This window comes from Canis lupus, chromosome 11 (assembly GCF_048164855.1).
Source record: "Canis lupus baileyi chromosome 11, mCanLup2.hap1, whole genome shotgun sequence".
Lineage (NCBI taxonomy): Eukaryota > Metazoa > Chordata > Mammalia > Carnivora > Canidae > Canis > Canis lupus.
In genome coordinates this window covers 33800981-33823768 of record NC_132848.1, presented here as the reverse complement: position 1 = coordinate 33823768, position 22788 = coordinate 33800981, and the positions used below count along the sequence as shown (strand labels likewise).

The following is a 22788-nucleotide window of genomic DNA, read 5'->3' as shown; positions in this document are numbered from 1 at the left end:
AACACGACAGGATGTCCACTCTCGCCACTATTATTCAACATCGTACTAGAAGTCCTAGCCTCAGCAATCAGGCAAAAAAAAGAAGTAAAAGGCATTCAAATTGGCAAAGAAGTCAAACTCTCGGGCAGCCTGGGTGGCTCAGCGGTTTAGCGCCGCCTTTGGCCCAGGGTGTGATCCTGGAGACCCAGGATCAAGTCCCACATTGGGCTCCCTTCATGGAGCCTGCTTCTCCCTCTGCTTGTGTCTCTGCCTCTCTCGCTCTCTCTCTCTCTCTGTTCTCTCTCATGAATAAATAAGTACTTAAAAAAAAAAGTCAAACTCTTCCTCTTTGCAGATGACATGATACTGTACATAGAAAACCCAAAAGACTCCACCCCAAGATTGCTAGAACTCATACAGCAATTCAGCAGTGTGGCAGGATGCAAAATCCATGCCCAGAAATCAGTGGCATTTCTATACACTAACAATGAAACTGAAGAAAGAGAAATGAAGGAGTCAATCCCATTTACAATTGTACCCCAAAGCATAAGATACCTAGGAATAAACCTAACCAAAAAGATAAAGGATCTATACCCTAAAAACTAGAAAACACTTCTGAAAGAAATTGAGGAAGACACAAAGAGATGGAAAAATATTTCATGCTCATGGATTGGAAGGATTCATATTGTGAAAATGTCTATGCTACCCAGGACAATTTACACTTCCAATGCAATCCCTCTCATAATACCATGCACATTCTTCAGAGTTGGAATAAATAATCTTAAGATTTTGTGGAATCAGAAAAGACCCCATATATAGCCAGGGGAATATTGAAAAAGAAAACCAGAGCCGGGGGCATCACAATGCTGGATTTCAAGTTGTACTACAAAGCTGTGACCATCAAGACAGTGTGGTACTGGCTCAAAAACAGACACATAGATCAATGGAACAGAATAGAGAATCCAGAAATGGGCCCTCAACTCTATAGTCAACTAATATTCGACAAAGCAGGAAAGACTATCCACTGGAAACAAGACGGTCTCTTCAATAAATGGTGCTGGGAAAACTGGACAGCCACGTGCAGAAGAATGAAACTAGACCATTCTCTTACACCATACACAAAGATAAACTCAAAATGGATGAAAGATCTAAATGTGAGACAAGATTCCATCAAAATCCTAGAGGAGAACACAGGCAACACCCTTTTTGAACTTGGCCACTTTTTGAACTTGTATCTTCTTGCAAGATACATCTATGAAGGCAAGAGAAACAAAAGCAAAAATGAATTATTGGGACTTCATCAAGATTAAAAGCTTCTGCACAGCAAAAGAAACAGTCAACAAAACTAAAAGACAACCTACAATGGGAGAAGATATTTGCAAATGACCTATCAGATAAAGGGCTAGTATCCAAGATCTAAAAAGAACTTATTAAATTCAACAGCAAAGAAACAAACAATCCAATCATGAAATGGGCAAAACACATGAACAGAAATCTCATAGAGAAAGACATACATGTGGCCAACAAGCACATGAGAAAATGCTCCGCATCACTGGCCATCAGGGAAATACAAATCAAAACCACAATGAGATACCACCTCACACCAGTGAGAATGGGGAAAATTAACAAGGCAGGAAACAACAAATATTGGAGAGGATGTGGAAAAAGGGGAACCCTCTTGCATGGTTGGTGGGAATGTGAACTGGTGCAGCCACTCTGGAAAACTGTGTGGAGGTTCCTCAAAGAGTTAAAAACAGAGCTACCCTATGACCCAGCAATTGCACTACAAGGATTTACCTGAAAGATAACAGATGCAGTGAAAACCCAAGACACCTGCACCCCAATGTTTATAGCAGCAATGTCCACAATAGCCAAACCGTGGAAGGAGCCTCGGTGTCCATGGAAAGAGGAATGGATAAAGAAGATGTGGTCTATATATACAATGGAATATTACTCAGCCATTAGAAACAATGAACACCCACCATTTGCTTCAACGTGGATGGAACTGGAGGGTATTACGCTGAGTGAAGTAAGTCAATTGGAGCAAGACAATCATTATAGGGTTTAACTCATACAGGGAATATAAGAGATAGTGAAAGGGATTGATTATAGGGGAAAGGAGAGAAAATGAGTGGGAAAAATCAGAGAAGGTGACAAAACATGAGAGACATCTAACTCTGGGAAACGAACAAGGGGTAGTGGAACAGGAAGTGGGCATGGGGATGGGGTGACTGGGTGACGGGCACTGATGGGGGCATTTGATGGGATGAGCACTGGGTGTTACACTATATGTTGGCAAACTGAACTCCAATAAAAAATATATTAAAAAAAATTAAAATCGCCGACAATGACGTAAAAGGCTGGAAAGGGACAAATAGAGTAAGTTATTCTGTGATACCAACATTATTTTGGAATGGGTAAAAGCAATAGAGGTAGGGCACCTGGGTGGCTCAAGTCATGATCTCAGGGTTGTGAAATCAAGCCCTATGTTTAGCTCTGCACTGGGCATGGAGCCTGCTTAGGATTCTCTCTCTCTTTGGCCCTTCCTTCCTCCCTCTCTAAAAAAAAAAGCAATGGATATTAAACTCTAATAATATAAGAAAGCATGTGGTGATTTGTAGGCTATTAAAAGAATAGTGAAAAAACACATAAGCCAAAAAGGAGGAGGCGTATAAATAACAAATATTTGATTAATCAGAATGACATAAGGAGAGAAAAAGGAATACAGAATGAGGGAAATAAATAGAAAATGAACAGTGAGATGGAAGCTTTAAATCCAAATATATTCATAAGTATATTATGTATAAATGATCTAAGTAATTAAAAGGCAGTTTATTCAAATCTATAAAAACCAAATAAACAACTATATGCTGCTTGCAATTAGCACACGTAAACTAAGAATACTAAAAGGTTGAAAACAAAAGGACGCTAGGAAGATGGCAGAGTAGGAGGACTCTAAATTGCCTCAGCTCATGATACAACAAGATAATATTCTCATCAGCATACATAATCCAAAAAATAAGCCAAAGATTGGCAGAACAAACTCCAGAACTAAAGGCAGAGAAGAGGTCACACTGAAGAAGGTACAAAGGGTGAAGATATGGTTTGGGAGTAAAATGGACATGGCCATCCATACTGGAGAGGAGGCCAGGGTTGTGGAGAAGGCAAGAAACAGACTATCTCACTGGGAAGTCCACACAGGGAAGACAAATCTCCATAAAATTTGGTTCTGAAAGCAAGAGCAGCTGAACTGTGAGTTCTTACAACCAGTGGGACTTAAAGACTGCAATTATAAAATTGGGGGGGGAGGGTCAGGTCTGGGAGAGGCTGGAGGATGTTAGGAATCAGAGTCCCCACCCTCAAACAGCCAGCAGAGCTGTAATGTAGAAGCAGCAATTTGAAAAATGCCAGGCGCAGATGGGAGAGAGAGTTATTTACTCATCTCAGAGTATATCCTGGAGAGACAAGGATTGCAGGGAACAAAGGAGTTGGCATATGCCACTTTCCTCTCCCACCCCCCGCCCCCAGCATAAATAAATGTATGGCCACCTGCAGGAATGATCTCTGTCACTACCTAACTTGCTTACACCAAGCCCCACTCCTCTGTGCTACCTGCCCCTCCTACTTATGCCTCCCTCAGTCCCAGTGCTGTGGGCCACCTCCCCCAGAACATAGGTGCAAACCCCACCATCTTGTCTCCTGACCCATGCCTTTTGTGGGGCCTTGGTTCTGGCAGCAGTGGTGGCAGCAGGTCACATTTCATGAGCAGACCAACACACACCTTGTTAAAACACCATGCCCCATCTACTGAAGGATCAACACGGCCCACACAGGCAAAGAGAGTTACTGCAGACAACTAGATTGAGAAAAAAAAGAAGCCAGGATTCAACAGTAGGGCACACACAACACGCAAAGGGGACACTCCACAAAGTGCCAGATCCTGGGGAACCAAAGACACTACATGGCAGGGCACTACAGGACCTCATCTTCATAAGCCCATTACCTTCCAAAGCAAAAGACATACTGACTTAAAAACACACAGAAACAGAGAATTAGATAAAATGAGACAGAGGAATATGTCCCAAATGAAAAAGACCAAACCACAGCAAGAAACCTAAAGCAAAACAGGTATAAGTAATATGCCTGGCAGATAATTTAAAGTAATGATCATAAAGATACTCACTGAACTTGAGAAAAGAGTAGAGGACATCTTAACAAAGAGATGGGAAAAAAAAAGAACCAGAGATGAAGAACACAACAAATGAAATTTAAAATATACTTGACGGAATAAATAGTAGGCTAGAGGAAGCGGAGGATTTAATTAATGACCTGGAACACAGAATAATAGAAAGTAACCAAACTGAGCAAATGAAAGAGAGAAAATATATATGTGCAAATTGAGAACAGTTTTAGGGTACTCAATGACCACGTTTTAAAAAAATTAAAAACTGAGGGATGCCTGGGTGGCTCAGTGGTTGAGCACTTGCCTTTGACTTGGTGTGATCCTGGGGTCCAGGGATCTAATCCCATATCAGGCTCCCTGCATAGAGTCTGCTTATCCCTCTTCCTGTGTCTCTGCCTCCTTGTCTCTCTCATGAATAAAAAAAATCTTTAAAAAATTAAAAACTTAAAGTAGAATATGTGTTATGCAAGTATTAATGTGGTAGAGCTATTTTATTATTAAAATAGACTTTATTTAAAAGAAGGTCACATCATAAAGATCCTTTTTTTTTTTTTTTTTAAAGATTTTATTTAGTCATTTATTTGGGAGAGAGTACCAGCAAAGGGGAGGATCAGAGGGAGAGGGAGAAGTAGACTCCCTGCTAAGCAGGAAGCCCAACGCAGGGCTCAATCCCAGGACACTGTGAAATCATGACTTGAGCCGAAGGCAGATACTTAACCCAGTGAGCCACCCAGGTGCCCCAAAGATAGCATCCTTCTTATAATGATAAAAAGATTGATCCCACAAGATACATTTCTAAATTTTTAAACATTAAGAAATATAGCTTTAAAATATCTAAAGCAAAAATGACAGAACTAAAAGGAGAAATAGACAAATGTACAGAGTGGGATAATTTAATATTCCTTTCTCGGGCACAAATTCTGTAAGCTATCAAGTTGACTTTATCAAGTTTATTAATCAAGTTTGACTAAACTATCAAGTTGATTTAACTGTTATTCATAGAATATACCCCAAAATAAAAGAATATACATTCTTTTTGAATATACATGGAACATTTTCCAAAACTGACCTGATACAAGGCCATGAAGCAAATACCAATAAATTTTAAAGAACTGAAAATTTTCAGAGTATGTTCCCTGATCATCATTGAATTAACCTAGAAATCAATTCAAAAAGAAACTAGAAAACTCCTGAAAACTTGGAAATTGAGGAATTCATTTATAAATAATCCAAAGGTCAAAGGAGAAAGCAAAGCAAAAATTAGAAAAAAATTTTAACTGAATGATAATGAATGTAAGGCTTAAAAAATCTTGTAGGATGTAACTACAACTGTATTGAAAAGATGATTTAGAGTCTTAAATGTGCATGAGAAAAGAAAAAAATTCAGTTATTTAAGTAGTCATTGTAAAAAGAAAAAGAACATCAATTTAAACCCAAAAATGTACACAGAAGGAATTAAGGTAGAAACTAATGTCATATGAAACAAATATATAATACAGAAAATCATCAAAGCAAAAAAAGTGATTCTTTAGAATACTAAGAAACTTAATAAACTGAGCAGTACTGATCATAAAAAAAACACACAGATTATCATCAGGAGCAAAAAAAAAAAAAGAGGGACATTACAGATGCTATAGACATTAATATAGGATGACTTTATGTGACTAAATTTGAACAGGTTTACAAAATGGACAAATTCCTAAAAAAGTGTAACTTACCAGAAGAAGTGATACAGGAAAAAATGGAAAAACTTAACAGTAAGGCACACTTCATATTCCCATCCAACTGCCTGATGGACATCGAGGCTAGGTCAGAGAACCAGGAATCATCCGTGACTATCCTGAATAGTATCTTCCCTCTTGTAGCCTTAAGGCTGATACAGTGATAAACCAGAGGCAGAGTCTGATCCTGCAGGTTACTGATTTACAACACAGGTTGGACTCAGTTTCAACAGATTTCTTCAATGAGAATTATTCTATTTGGAGGCAAAGTAAAACCTGAAAGACGGCATGGTGAGGAGCACCAAGCACCAACCCCCAAGATTTCCCTTCCAACAGAAGCAGCTCCTCTTCCCCTATCTAATAAGGATGGTTGACTTTTTTCAACACTCTCCAATGACCATACCAAAGTAAGATTCTAATTCTCATTTACCACCCCTACACCTCTTACTGCCTCTGACCACTAAGACAAATCTTCAAATTTTCTATAATTCCAATGCCAACCCCTGGAAGGCTTACATATTAACAGAGTTGCAAGACTTTCATAACTCTTGAGGAATATATGTCCAAAAGAGCAAACCAACCCAACTCTGAGGATGCTAAGCCAGGGGAAGGCAAACATAGTTTAGATCAAGCTAAATTTATTGATAAGGGTACATTTCATTCCAAGTGATCAAAGGTGAAGCTCTAAACTACGTTCCACTACAATTCTGTGTCCCATTCTCTAACAGTAGCTGGATTCTCTCAACTGCCTTGAAATCCAGCCAGATCATATAACTCAACTACGATCACATTTCCTTGAGGATATGTTTCCTGCAATATTTCTGATACCAATTACTTGATCAGCATTTATATATTCAGACAACAGAATCTCCTCAATCTAGTGTAAGCAAAAGGAATTTATTAAGCAGTATCATTAACTCATAGTATCATTGAAAAGGTCTGAAATGGAATTTAGGCTGAATTCTAGAGGGACTCCCAATCCCATAACCACAGAAGTGAAATTGCAAGGCACAGCTGCTGTTTCTATGATCAAGAAGCTACCTGCCACATCAGAAAGCCTCCATACATCACTGCCATTAGGTCCAAAATCACATCACCCTTGGTAAGATCCAAGCCTGCAGAATAAGTAGATGCCTCAGGCCTTGCTGCTGTTCCCACAGAACTCTGTTCTGAATCAAATTTTCATACAAGTGCATCTGACTAGACAACTATGGTTTTGTTTGGAATCTTAGCTCTAAGGGAGTCTGGGAAGCAGGTTTTAGCTTTCCAGACTCTATAGCACAGGAAAGTATAAAAGTTGATTTAATCTGTTGTACAACAGATTGACAATCTGTAGTATCTTCTTTGTACAATTGAGGTTACTATATTATATATAGATAATAGGTCAGACAACATGCTTTTTTACTTAATATGTTTAAGGGATAATTCTGTGTTAACATATGGAGTCTCTCACCCTTTCTGATAGCATTATATTGCTTCGTACGGATGTGCCATGATATGGTCCACATTGCCTTTCTGGAGGACACTTAGATCTATACTGTTAAAAACACTAATGCAGTCCTTCATCCAAACCATACAGCTCTATGAAAATGGATGAGGATGCTGTACATACCTTTTTCTTTTTTTCCTTTTTAGAAGCTTAAAATTGGCTATCTTGGTCACAAGCCATTGCTTTTCTTTACATATGCACCCTTATCCCCTACCATCCTTAAAGTCTAACATGTTTCATTCCTAAAGAGAGTATATGTTATTTTTTTTTTAAAGATTTATTTATTTATTTATGATAGTCACAGAGAGAGAGAGAGAGAGGCAGAGACATAGGCAGAGGGAGAAGCAGGCTCCATGCCGGGAGCCTGACGTGGGACTCGATCCCAGGACTCCAGGATCGTGCCCTGGGCCAAAGGCAGGCGCTAAACTGCTGAGCCACCCAGGGATCCAAGAGAGTATATGTTAAAACACTATTTGCATTTTGGGAATTTCAGATGCAAAATAGACTGATTTTCTTTTTGCTGCAACATATCTGGGTCAGGCATCTTGAAAATTTTCCTAAGAGTATTATGTCATCTCCCACACTTTTGAATAATTCATCTTTCATAGCTGAGTGTCAGTTCTCTAAACCAATTAAGCACAATGGCCCACAAAGACATTGTTTATAAAAATGCATTTCACAACCCCAGGGCAAACATGCAACTACTATAGGTAGCAATGTGATGCACCCTGAAATGAGGTGTCACATCATCAGATTAACATGAACGAGAACCCTGGAGGAGGAATATGTACTTTTAAAATATATATATTTATTTATTTATTTATTCATAGAGACACAGAGAGACAGAGAGGCAGAGACACAGGCAGAGGGAGAAGTGGGCTCCATGCTGGGAGCCCGACGCAGGACTTGACCCTGGGTCTCCAGGATCACACCCCGGGCTGCAGGCGGCACTAAACCGCTGCGCCACCAGGGCTGCCCACCTTTTTTTTTGTTTTGTTTTGTTTGTTTGTTTGTTTGTTTGTTTTGTTTTAAGTAGGCTCCACGCTGGACATGGAGCCCAACACAGGGCTTGAACTCACCACCTTAAGATCATGACCTGAGCCAAGATCAAGAATCGGACACTTAACTGACTGTGCCACTCAGGCACCTTGAAACATATATATTTTAACAAGTGCTCCAAGGCAGCAAAATCTCTGAATACAAAATGTAGAAAATCTTAATTTTTCTGAACTTCATTTTTACCATCTATGAGATAATGCTCATAATGCTCTAGAAAGACTAAACAAACATTAAACTAAAATATACTACTATAATTCCAGGCTATAGGTGCAAGTAAATGTGTCAAAAATGCCCTAGACCATGTTAGCTAAGGGCTGGAAGTTGTCTATTGACCAACCTTTCCCAACATCAGTACCTTTTCCCTCAAGTGATTTTCTTATTGTAACTATAAACTGAACTTGATGTTTGTCCTACCCCAAAGCCTGTCTCCAGCCTGTGGCTCAGTATGCAGCAGTACAAAAGGTCAGGGGATGTGCTGCAGTAGAGCAGAAAACACAAAAACCAAAGCATACTTCTCATGAGCTCCCTAATTCATGTATATAAATATGCTTTGCCTAATGGAATAGATTTTGTCACTTCCTTTAAAGACATGTAATGGATATACACCATGGTGAGATCCCAACTTTAATTGGGCCACTAATGAATAATCTGTAAGGCTTGGTTGGCGAGGCAGACTGCTACTTAGCTAGCTATAGAACTGTGTACCACTCATTTAACTATCTGTACCTCAGCCTCTTATGTGAAGTAGGGATAATCACAGGTCAGCTGTGCGGATTAAATGTTATTTATAAAGCATTTAGAAGAACAAAGCCTGCCACAAGTAAACAGCATCATTGTAATTAAAAATAACCAAAAGCAGGTTGATTGAAAACCAGGTATTGGAAAATTTTTAGTCCTGGATCTCAAATGCATCGCCCCATCTTTAATTTATTACAACTTGGATCCAGGCTAGTCTTCCCCACATTTCTTTACTAGTTTTCTCTTAGGACATTCTCACTCTTGTTCCTGGATTTTAATAATACTTGTATCTGTGACACTCACCAGTCTAGCTTGCATTAGGTTATAGACATCTGCACTTATCTTCCGTGGTCTCTAACAGAAGACTTCAGTGGACTGGTTCAGGATCACATGGGGAAGCCCAGGAGACTTGTCAGTAGGTCTGGGGCTGACTTGGACACCTGACATTTTTTTAGCTCCTTAGGTGATCCAGCTGTACAGCCAGGTCTCTTCAAGATTTTGTTTCTAGAGGGCAGGGGCAAAGTCCTGGCTGCTTTTTTTGCTCCTCTACAATGCCTTAAACTGAGCCAGCACTTAAACAATTTTTGAAAAAGTTTTGGGCACCTGGGTGGCTCAGGTCATGAACTTAGGTTCCTGGGATGGAGCTCTGCACCAAGCTCTCTGCTCAGCAGGGAGCCTACTTCTCCTTCTCCCTCTGCCCCTGCCCTCTGCTTGTGCACATGTGTTCTCAAATAATTATCTTTAAAAAAAATTTTTTTAAAAAGAACTTTTGTTCTTGCCTGAGGACTACACAGCCCTGAGAGGACTTCATGACTCTCAAGTGTGTATAACCAAGAAAAATGAATAGAAAGAGAGTTGAAAAATGATTCTATCCTTTTCAAAAGTACAAGAATCTGCCAGTGGCAATATATACCACTATGAGGTCTGAAATCAAGGTATCAGCAGAGTTGTTTCCTCTGAGGCCTCCTTCCTAGTCTTACAGATGATCCATTTTCACCCTGTGTCCAAATTTCCTATTAGACCAGCCATACAGATGAAAAGAACTCATTTTAAACTTAATCACTTCTTTGAAGACTTAATTTCCAAATATGCTCACATTCGGAGGTACTAGGGGTTAGAACTTCCATATATGAATTGGGGGGGGAAGACCCAATTCAACCCATAACAGATAGTAATCACTTATATTCTTGAAGATAGGCCATTTTTGAGTGTTTGACTCTACGATGCAGCTTTGGTGAGCAGACTGCAAGTTTACATACCTGATGACAGGTTGGCAGCTTCTAGCATGCTTCTGCTCAAGGACACAGTTAAGGGAGTGTTTACTAGATAGGCCAACAGGGTGAAAAGGCTGATTCCTGTCACCTCTTTGTGCTTTGATGTGCTGAGGACCTCAGCTCAGCACACACAAGCTTATGAACAACTTCCCTTTTAAGGAAAGAAACACCAAGCATCATACACTCATCTACAAGAAAACTGCAAACTAGCTTCTAAGGCTTGGCCTTGAAAACTTAAATCATGAGTCTTTTACTTGTATTACTAAAACCTGGGGCTTCTGGGGTCACCAACACTTTTTAAGGCTAGCTATCTATGCTGGGCTAATTTAAAACTGAAGATTAGCTAATACTGTATACTGTATGTGGGACACTGTGGTAGCTCTTCACATACATTAATTAACATCAAACAGTACTATAAATGGGAACTCTTATTCTTTTTACAGGTAACAGAGGCATAAAGAAGTCACAAAACTTGACTAAGGATACAAACCATCATGCAGCAAAGCCCAAATTGCAGACATTCAGCAGGGGCTCACCTCATGTCCTGTCTCTCAGTATGACTATCTCCAACAGATTGACCCCGACAGCAGCAGCAGATGAGGGTACCTGCAGAGGTACAGATGGCTGAGTAAACTCTTGGCAAAGGGCAGTTACCGATTCATTTTGTGGGAATGACTTAAAATGTGCCATTTAAGTCTAAGAGGTAAAGCATGGAGGAAACAGTTGTAAATAATCAACATCTACATTCTCAAACTATTTCTCAGGCTTCCTCTGTTTTCCTATCAGGCTAACGATCTTGGATGGCATCTCATCCAAGGCTGCGAAATGAAGGCATTTAACCCAGCATGAGCTAGTGAGATGGAAGGAGACAAAAGCTTGTAGCTCCAGCGCCAGCGGTTTCCTGGGAATACAGGTGGCCTGCCACCAGGATGCCTTTGGCAAAAGGCTGAGTTTGGAGCTGCCCCTGTGCACTGACAGAGGCTTCATGACAAGCATCAGCAGCCAGCCCTAACCACCACCTCACCCCATCCCTCAACTGTACACCTGCTGCAGTTTCTCCAAGAAGACAGCAGAGTAAAGGGCCTCCCTTAGGGAGGATGAGGGCAGGAGAGTGGAAAACACAGGAAGCATAGTTCATTTAAGCACAGTTATGCAGAAATACATTACAATATTATCCCAGAGTTATGCTACTTAGAAAATACTTTCTCCACTTCTAACCTTAGAAAACAAAACCAAGCTATTCCTAATTTTTCCCTAAATGACTCATTTTTCTTCCACAAAATGAGATTACAAGAAGAATCCTGTATTTAAAAAAAGGTCTTTATTTTAATCCTTCCTAGAGGAATACAGATTTGAATGAAATACATTCATTCCATAAATACATTAGCAGCAAAACCCTCCCACCAGAGTCCTCTCTTCTCCAGCCCAGAGGTTGCACCAAAGAGCAGGAGCATGTTCCATCAACCATCATTTCAAGGATGTGTCTGCTTCTTGCTAAAAGCAGGATATACATGTGAGACCAGGTGAAAGACCAGACGGATGGATGAATTAACTAAGTTGGGACCCTGAAAACACACCCATGTGGTGAACATTAAGCCTTCTATACCTTTGAAATCTGTTGGCACCCACCATGCGTAACTGAGGAGATCCTTCATCAGACAACTGAGAAGGTCTGACCCTGCAAATGCACCAATGTGATTGAAATCATTTGTCATTCTGAGTTGCCAACATTTAATGGTGTATTCTTTGTAGGATAGGCCAGATACAAAGGATCATTCCCTCCTTTCCATGATCCAAGGTACCACTTTGCCACCTGAGTCCACATGTGCTTGTTGACAGGAGACAACTAAGCAGGCATTATTTGACTCACTACACTTCCAGGTCCCCTTTTTCTAGAGGCTTTACTGGAGTCAGAGAGAGACATGTCTAAACCTACAAAGATTTTAAAGAACAATAACCATGTGTCTCAACCTGGCTTCCATCAAAGCTTTTTTTGAACAGTGGCCCTGGTGTCTCTCCTTTTCTTTCATCCACCATTGCCTGTTGCCTGGCTGGTCCTTTTTTCATCTACCCTCTAGGCATCTGCTGAAATCTTGGGAAGCAAGATCTACCCTAAACTCCCAAGTAGCCAAGAGAGATTAAGGCAGGTGGTGCTTTAAACTTGTCAGCTGAAGTCAAAGTAACAAGCTTACATTGCTGTGTTCCAATCCATCTGAGATGACTTGAGTCACAACAGTCTACATAAAACACAGCTCCAGAACCACTATTAGCAATCGGGATGACTATGAGGCAGGGACCAAGTTTAGAATGCTACCACGTCATAGGGCTGGGAGGAAAATGCAACAATGAAAGAATTTAAAATAAATCTCATTTGTTTGGGCAGAGGATAGCTCTGACTCAGGTATAAATGCATCACCTAGTTCATTGTATAAATAAGGAACAGACTTCAAAAGCTAACACTTTCCTCCTCATACAGCGCTTAAAATTAGGTTCCCTGCTCTCTTTTCCCCATCTGTTCTAAAGTGTTTTCATTAGGATATTCTTCTATAAGTGCTTTATCCGCCTCCATTCAGTTTGCTTTGACTGTTGACAGGAAGAAAATCAGAAACCATTATATATAAAAATCACCAAAGTGGGTAACTGGTTGTATATGTTTTTCCCTTTTGCATTTTCCATCCAAAATAGTTGGCTTTTATTTATGTGCTGAGAGAGATTCATCTGCTGAATACACAGCATTGTTAATCCGACAGTCTTCTGTCCCCACAGAGTCTGCTAGTTCTTCCTCTTCTGAGTCATCCTCTTCTTCCTCTTCTTGTGCTGATGAACTGGAAGTGGGACCTTTGCAGGTTTTCAGGTGGCGGGTGAGATGATATTTGGTAAGATAAGCCTTTGTACATTTTTCACAGACATAATCCCGTTTTCCTTCGTGAGAATTAAGATGTTTCTTCAAGTGATTTGTTCTCAAGAACAGCTTATCACACTTGGGACACTTGATCTGGCGTTCTCTAAGAGGAACACAAGAAAAAAAACATTAGATTTGGGGTTACAAATGATAAGTAAGGCACACACTTATTTTTGACAACCTCAGGTCTTTGTCAGAGGAGCTCTATCTCTCTAGAATCAGACCTTTTTTTTTTTTTTTTTTTTTAAAGTAGGCTTCATGCCCAGTATGGAGCCGAATGGGAGCTTGAATACATGACCCTGAGGATCAAGACCTGAACTGAGATCAAGTCAGATGCTTAACTGACTGAGCAACCTAGGCTCCCCTCAATTCAGACTTTTTTTTATAGGTCATAAAAGCATTTATCTCCTTAAACATGCGAGAGGAATTTCTCCTGCATTTGGCTTTAGGGCTATAGCTGGGCTTTTTCCCAAGCGGATAAACAAAATGAATTTCAATACTACTATACCATTTTGAAATGTCAAAAGGTAAAAAAACAAACATCTCAAAATCTTACCTATGATCTCCATAGGACACACAGTCTCATTCAAAAATATTTTGAGTGAGGGCACCTGCATGGCAGTCAGTTAAGCATCCGACTCTTGATTTTGGCTAAGGTCATGATCTCAGGGTCATAGGACTGAACCCCATGTCTGACTCTATGCTCAGTGGGGAGTCTGTTTGAGATTTTCTCTGCCCTTCCCCACACTGCTCTTTGTCTCTCTAAAATAAATAAATCGGGATCCCTGGGTGGCGCAGCGGTTTGGTGCCTGCCTTTGGCCCAGGGCGCGATCCTGGAGACCCAGGATCGAATCCCACATCAGGCTCCCGGTGCATGGAGCCTGCTTCTCCCTCTGCCTATGTCTCTGCCTCTCTCTCTCTCTCTCTGTGACTATCATAAATTAAAAAAAAAAATTAAATTAAATTAAAAAAAAATTAAAAAAATAAATAAATAAAATAAATAAATCTTAAAAAAATATTTTGAGTGAATAGTGCTTTTTTTAAAAGATTTTATTTATTCATTCATTCATTCATTCATGAGACACACACAGAAAGAGAGGCAGAGACATAGGCAGAGGCAGAGGGAGAAGCAGGCTCCATGCAGGAACCCCGACGTGGCACTCGAACCTGGGTCTCCAGGATCACACCCTGGGCTGAAGGCAGACGCTTAACCGCTGAGCCACCCAGGCGTCCCTGAAGAGTGCTTTTTAATTATGAATGACTTACACATTAGGTTAAAGCCTTGATAGTCTAAAATCTCTTTACCCCATGGGAGTTTGGCAAAGAGGGTTACGATGTTTCATCGTTGTGACAAAAAGTCCAGATCCACATTTAAGAGAATTGTTTTCATTGGTGAATACCTGATAAAGCCAATTCTCAACCCCAATGGAGAGAAACAATTATACCGCTAACCTCAAAATAATTTATTTTGCATTATGCTGTGAAATGGCTATAGAAAATTCAAGTGCAAATTTAGGCATCACTTGAAAGAAGAGAAAGTCAAGGTCAAAGAAGAAAATAATGGGCAGCTCTGGTGGCTCAGCAGTTTAGTGCCACTTCCAGCCCACAGCGTGATCCTGAAGACCAGGGATCGAGTCCCATGTCAGGCTCCCTGCATGGAGCCTGCTTCTCCCTCTGCCTGTGTCTCTGTCTCTCTCTCGAATAAATAAATAAAATTAAAAAAAAAAAAAAAGAAGAAGAAAATAACTCCATTCATTAAGCACAGGATAGATCATATCTGGAATACTACGCTCACTTCTGGGTACCAAATCTGAAATCAGGTGATAAGAGGGAAAGCTGCAGAAATTAGGGACATGAAGCCTGATGAAAAGAAGGCTTAAAGGGAACATGATAGCAATTCATAAGTATGAAACGCTATGAGTTTAAGATACATTAAACTTACATGCATCATTCTAGAGGCATGTGTAGAATGAATGGATAGAGCTTGACATAAGCTGATTCAAGCAAATTTTTTCTTCAAAACTAAATCAGTTGTGTGGTATTCTAGAAGAAACTATACAACCACTTGACAGAGATACTATAGAAACAAGTCTTTCATTTGAGGTACTCAGTAACTCCTAACCCTAGCTGGACAAGAGTCATTTGGGGAGCCTTTAAAAAATACCAAGGCCAGGGCTATACCCCTAACCAGCTAAATTAGAATCTCTGGAGGTAGGGCTCTGGCACCAATTGTTTTCCACATTTTTCAAGGGATTATTATAAGCAGTGCCATAGGTTGAATGTGTGCCACACTCCCCAACAAATTCACATGTTGCAGACCTAAACCACAACATCATGAGATTTAGAAGTGGGGCCTATGGGAAGTACTTAGATTTAGATAAAGTCATTAAGACTGACCCCCCACCCCCCCAATATGGGATAAGTGTCACAAAAAAAGGCAGACAGACCAGAACTCACCTGCTCTCTCCCCATGTAGGGACACAGAAAGAAAGTAGCTATCTGCAAGCTAGGAAGGCGGCCCTCATCAGAATCCAATCATACTAACACCCTGACCTTGGATTTCCAATCTCCAAAACGTATTTTGTTATGGCAGCTCAAGCTGACTAACATAATCAGCTGGACTAAATGATCCCAGAGAGCTCTTTCACCTCTAATGATATACAATTCTATATAGTATTTTAAAATTCATACATCTAACTTTTAAATTTTTACACTAATAATGAAGCTACTTCATGAAGACTTTAAAAAGTCACTTTAGGAATTACAAATGTAGATCCAAACTTCTTGGATGTTTTAGTGTTTCAGATTGCATTTTTAAAAGACTGATTTATTTACTTGAGAGAAAGAGAGTAGCACACAAGAGCAGGGAGAGGGACAGAGGGAGAGGAGGAAGGAGAGAAGCAGACACCCCGCTGAGTGGGCAGCCCCAAGTAGTGCTCGCCATGACCCATGAGATCATCATCTGAGTCGAAACCAAGAGTTGGATGCTCAACCAACTGAGCCAACTAATGCATTCCTTAGGTTGCATTTGATTAAGAATCAGACAAAAGAGCTAAAATCAAAGCGAAGTACTTAACTAAACCTTACAATAATATCAAGTTTCCATTGAACATGACTTTCTAAACGCTACCCCCATAATACAAGCTAATGTCTTCTCCCTCTTCTAACATTTGCTAAATAAAAGCTCAGGACCACAAAATGTTCTTTTCTCTTTACCACTATATAACTAACACAGCCCAGACATTTAATTACACTTGGATTCATGCAATAAATTCTTCATGGATCTCCCAATGTGACCTTCTCCTTCAATCATCCTGTCCTGCTGCCAGAGTAATCTTTATAAAATGGACATCTCACCATGACATCCCCTTCCTTAAACTCCTTCAATATTTGTACAAGAGTGTGAATACACTTAACATTATTGAACAGTATATTTAAAAATTGCTAAGACAATGAGGTATCTGGGTGGCTCTTGATTTCAGCTCAGGTCATGATCTCAGGGTTGGGAGATGGAGCCCCACGTTGAGCTCTGTGCTAGGTGTGGAGCCTGCTTGAGATTCTCTCTTTGCCCTTCCCTCCACCCACCTCCCCATCTCTAAAAATAAATAAATAAAATTTAGAAATGATTAAGATGGTAAATTTTATGTTATGTGTTTTTTTTTTTTTTTTTTTTACCATAATTAACATACACAGCCACCAGAGTACCTGCTACATGGGGAGGGAAAATCTTTCAGGGGCTCCCCATTATTTCTAGAATGAAACTTAAGTTTCCTAGTTGGATAAAAGATTCAGGACTTCGGGATCCCTGGGTGGCGCAGCGGTTTGGCGCCTGCCTTTGGCCCAGGGCGCGATCCTGGAGACCTGGGATCGAGTCCCACGTCGGGCTCCCAGTGCATGGAGCTTGCTTCTTCCTCTGCCTATGTCTCTGTCTCTTTCTCTCTCTCTGTGTGTGACTATCATAAATAAATAAATTAATTAATTAAAAAAAGAAAAGATTCAGGACTTCACTGTCACCTCTCTCTCCATCGTTTGCACATGCACACTATGCTCTAAACTGTAAAGAACCACTTGTGCTCCACAGTCCTTATGTTTCTTTCTTTTTTTTTCTTATGTGTGTTTCTAAATAGGTCTAGAATACTATTCCCACTCCTTACCCTTTTTTGCCTCCCTGAATAATTCTAATTTATCTTCCTTAATACTTAGCTCAAAAAAAAAAAAAAAAAAAAAAAAAAACTTAGCTCAGACTACCAGGAAGCTTTTCCAGGACACCCTGGCCAGGTCTGTGACGCTCTTGGCACAACCTCTCAGGATCCAATGCTCACTCTAATTGTAACATGGTATGGTAGCGCTTTACTGTTCTGCCTCTCTTATCAGACTTTGACCTCTTTAAAGACAAGATTCATATCTTTTCATTTCTATATTTTTGCCACTTGGCATAATGCTGGGCATCAAGGAGGTACTTAAAAACTATTTGTTAAACTAAATGAGATTATATGTTGGAAAAAAAATACAGAGAGAAGTGAAAAGAAGAAGAATAAAGCAAACAAATGAAATATTCCAGGATAAAACCAAAAACTTAAAGATTTCCAACCTCTGCTTTGCTCAGAATGAACACAGGAAGTGGCTACCAGGGTGCAAAGGCGGAGAAGATGATGAGTCAGCACTTGCAAGCACTCAAGTTTACCAACCTAGAAAGCACAGTGGTTGTGGGTAACTTACTGTGTGTGGATGAGCACATGCTGCTTGAGGTCCTGCCTCCGCATAAACAACTTGTCACAGTAATCACACTTGAGATTCTTCTCACCCGTATGGATAACCATGTGGGACTCTAGGTGAGCCTTCTGGGTGAAAGACTTGTCACACAAAGTACATCTGTAGTTCTTCTGACCTGCACATTAATCCAAATTGCCATACTGTGAATAAATCAATCACTAGCATTCTCAAGGTGAACAGACACATGTATGGGTATGTGGCAGAGGCAGGATTGAAACAGAACTGATAATTGGCACATCACTTTCTAGGGCTATCTATCTATCTAGAACCAGTCAGAGAAAACAAATTTATGTTCTTCAACAAAAGCCAGTGAAGCTAATAAATCTGACCTCCTTCTAGGACCACTTAACTAAATATCTATACATATTCTTTTAGTGTTTATAGCTCATGATATAAAATTAAAAAAAAAATTACTTCTAATCCTAGCAACCAACCTAATTCAATTATGTTTTTAAAAACCTCATGAATTATATCATTTGTGTATAGAGCAAAACATACTATTACAACCTACATTTATCGTTATCTCTTTTTTTAAACATACAACCTCATAAACCAGAGATGAAATAAAATCTTCCTAAGAATGCAAAAATAAGATTACTCTAAGTCAGAGGTTAGCAAACCTTTTGTAAAGTGTAATCTGTATCTTAAGTTTTGTGGGCTACATAGTCTTCATTGTAACCAGTCTTAAATGCAAAAGGACAAGAAAGAATTTTACTTTCAAAGATTTGGAGAACCAATGACCCAGCCAAGAAGACTAAAATGTCATCAGTTATTTTGTAGTAAATGTATTTTAAAAATAAGTGCTAAAAGAAAGGGGTTAGCTTGCATGGAATCTGGTAAATGGAAACTCAAAAAACAAAATTTGGCAGTATTTACTGGACAATATTCACAGGAGAGAAATAGGCTCTGGCTGGTGACTCAGAATGAGCTCTCTGCAAGGCTCAGAATGTTTCTATAGCATTCCTTTTGCTTTCAGGCCAAACACATGCATCAACTTCCCGATTAAGTCCATTTTCCCGGTCACCTTCAAACCATGGTGGGGGCAGCACCTGGAATGTGAAACATCGTAATAACAGGAGCTAACACTCTCTGAGGAAGTGCAATTACCGCACCAAGACTTATCTATCACCCAATGAAGTCCTGCTGACAGCCAGATGGATTCATTTTCTCACGTATTAACTCCACCTGCAAGACTAGCTAGCTGCAATTTCTTTACTACCGCAATTTCTAATTGTTGCACAATTCCATTTTGATGGTCTAATTCAACTTACCTGTATGTATCTTGAGGTGGGTCCGCAGGTTGCTGGGATCACTAAAAGCCTTGCTACAGAAATCACACTTGTGGGGCTTCATACCCATGTGACCCATAAAGTGGACATGAAGTTTGGAAGGAGAGATAAAAGCCTGGGGGCACATTGAGCACTTCCACTTCCTTTCTTTGCTGTGGCTCGGCCCATGGCTGCTGCTGTGGCCCTGGCTATGAAGATGGGTATGGATGTGGCTGGTAAGGTGAGCTTTGAACTCTGTATAGGAACTGCATTCCTTGCCACAGTTACAGAGGTGCACATCTGGATGTTCGGGAGCACCTTCAAAACAAAAATGACTCAATGTCTCCTCGTACTTAAACTGTAAAACTCGTTCTTGATATTAATAACGCTGCTTACACTTCTCCGTTCTACCAAAATTTCCATCTTGCCCACTACCTGTAAAACTAAAATGTATAGTTTAATCCTCTATTCCCCGCATCGCACACAGCATGTTGGGCACAAAGGAAGATGATGATACATCTTTCCTAAGCAAAAACCTTTTTTTTTTTGTAATACAAACTCTTAAACATAGCTTGTCATCATGACACAATGCAAAGAAAAAGACTATGCAGGTTAAGTCAATTAAAGGAACGTAATTACTGTTCTTTATGAACGTAAATTACAATGGTACTGGCTCAAAAAAAGTAGCCTCAGGAACTTCAAATACCCCAAATCAAAATTTTACCACAAAAGTAACTTTCACATGAATACTGCATGATCAATAACATTCAGTTTGTGAAGAACCTCACAGATTGTAACCTTCTAACACAGGGATAATATCCTGCTTTTATTTATACAAAGGTATATGATTTACTTCAGTGAACATGTAAGTCATTACCAAAACTACTACTGGTCCTCAGGGTGTTTTTACTATGCTAGATTCAGGAGAAACAAGTCTTATAGTAACTTACCAATCTGCTGAGCATAATCCCGGCTGTAATAAAAAAGCAGTTCATTTTCAGGAGGGATATCCTGTGAGGTGCAGAAATAGATTTTTCCATCATGGGGATAAGCCACCAAATTCTGCTCTTCCCGGTTCCTAAGTTATCACATTTAATAGATGAAGTATATTAATTTTGAGGTATATACTAAACACATCCTATCCCTAGAGCAAAATTCTATATGAAAACTTAGAGAACTATTTACTTTGGGTCATTTTTTCTAATTCTCTATCGTATTAGGAGGGACTTGTATAGAAGCAGAATTCTTTTTTCTGTACATCAGCTGATTCCCCTTTACAGTCAGAAACACTAGAGAACTTATCAACAGAAGAAAACTAAATAAAATTAAGTTTTAAAAAAGCAATATGACAAAAACACAGAGATAGGTAGCTGAATAATAATTAACTTACGGCCTAATGGTTGACCAACAGCAGATATAGAGAAAAGGTACCCACTTACAAATTCAATGAAGACCCTATTACTCCCTATTGCACTGGTAGATTAAACTATTTTTAAAAAGGATAGCTTTTTCTGTTTTGATTTATAATCACCATTAGTCAACAACTACTGGAGTAAAGAAGGTAAGAAGTCTTGTTCAGACATCAGTATAATCTGGAATCTTTGGCTCTGCTCTATTTTATGCAAAGCTTCCTATTAAAAATATCCAAATCGTAACTATCTCTTCATCCAAGACTACTCTTACCTGGCTTTACGCACAAACATCATCCAATTACATTCATTTTCATCAGTTGTGATGATGCAGAATTCTAGGACACCATTGTGGTATATCTGCCAACAAAAGGCAAACGTACATGTCAAATGAACTGACAGGCAATACAAAGTGCTACTGAAGTTAGGCTGGCAACAGTTTCATTGACTCCACAGTAGGCTACAGCTTTCCTAGTCAGTGCAGAACTCCATGGTTGCCTTCTTACACATTTGTCATTTCACCCAGCCCCCATTTCCAGCAATGTAATAAAGACCACTAGAGACCAACAGTTAGTGCTCGAGGTACAAAATGACCCTGATCTTAATTATTCACATTTTGGCTTGACTGGAAAAAACAAAAACAGTCTACTTGTTTTCATCACCTACCACTTGGTGATAATGAGTGACTAAAGAGACATTAAGGTCATAGAACCATCTCTTCTCATTCTTCTTCTAATGGACCTAGCATTCTTCTGTGTTTTTTGGATACCAAAACTCATGTCCCCAATGCTGGCAGCACCTTACCTTTCCAATGATCACAAGATCAACTTTCTTCTCACTTCAATTTTGCAGACATCATTTCCAATCTACTAACTACAAGTGACTCTACATAAATGTGTTATACGAATAGCTATTTACATTAAAACCTTGCATTTGGGATCCCTGGATGGCGCAGCGGTTTAGCGCCTGCCTTTGGCCTAGGGCGCGATCCTGGAGACCCAGGATTGAATCCCACGTCGGGCTCCCGGTGCATGGAGCCTGCTTCTCCCTCGGCCTAGGTCTCTGCCTCTCTCCTCTCTCTCTCTCTCTCTCTGTGTGACTATCATAAATAAATAAAAATTTTTAAAAAATAAAAAATAAAATATAAAACCTTGCATTTTCCTGAAATTTTACCATTAGAAAACTAGAAAAATGATCCAGGGCACCTGGGTGGCTCAGTCAATTAAGTATCTGCCTTCAGCTCAGGTCATGATCCCAGGGTCTTGGGATCAAGCCCCGCATCAGGCTCCCTGCTCAACAGGGAGTCTGCTTCTCCCTCTCCCCACAGCTTGTGCTCACTGGCTCTCTCGCTCTCTCTCAAAATCAAGTAAAATCTTTAAAAAAGAAAACTAAAGAAATGATCTTAGCTTCCAATCCCAGAACTGTTTGCCAACCTATTTGAGGAATGTTTTGATTACAAAATAAGACTTTCATCATATAAACAAAGTCCATGTCCTCAGCTGCCTCAAAAAATCAAAATGAGGAATCGCTGGATTATCTAACAAAAGGAAGACTAAAAGCAGTTTCTTTTCTAAGTTTAGTAGCTGGTGTTTTGCTAAATATTAGAATTTGGCTACAAAGAACAGAAAGGATATAATGTTAAATAAATGCCAGGTGAATGACACCATAGAAATTTAGCCAGTTTTGCTTTTACATCACTTTTAACTACCTCACTATAATAAAAACATCCAAAAGCCAGAGAAAAGCTTCATGAACACTGACCTTCCAGATATGGTTGACTGCCTTGTCTGTCCATTCTGCTACTTCCATGGAGTGGCTCTGTTGGCCAATTAAAGGCCCAAAGCAAGTCCGCACGGGAATGGTTTCTCCAGTCCACACTCCTATCAGTGAAAAGACATCAACTACCCAATCAATGATTAAGCATCTAACAGGATACACAAGACAGAGTGGCTTAGCTCATTTAAAGAATCTTAATATTCAGTGAACCTAAGAA

The 22788-nt window shown here is 39.7% G+C and overlaps 1 protein-coding gene across 4 annotated transcripts in view; it reads right to left on the bottom strand.

Annotated features, from left to right (window-relative positions):
• Positions 1-11742: 11742 nt before the first annotated feature.
• PRDM4 (PR/SET domain 4) overlaps positions 11743-22788 on the bottom strand; it is a 28206-nt gene continuing 17160 nt past the window's right edge. The window contains exons 7-12 of one of the 4 annotated variants that reach the window (XM_072844211.1): positions 22557-22696; positions 21070-21155; positions 20337-20464; positions 19390-19704; positions 18065-18233; positions 11743-13448 (exon numbers count right to left, since the gene is read on the bottom strand). In XM_072844211.1, the coding sequence (XP_072700312.1) occupies positions 13136-13448; positions 18065-18233; positions 19390-19704; positions 20337-20464; positions 21070-21155; positions 22557-22696 (1151 nt within the window). In that variant the 3' untranslated portion in view covers positions 11743-13135. Of the gene's footprint in view, positions 13449-18064; positions 18234-18994; positions 19168-19389; positions 19705-20336; positions 20465-21069; positions 21156-22556; positions 22697-22788 lie in introns of those variants that run through there. The other 3 variants (XM_072844212.1, XR_012039326.1, XM_072844213.1) reach the window with 3 other exon arrangements.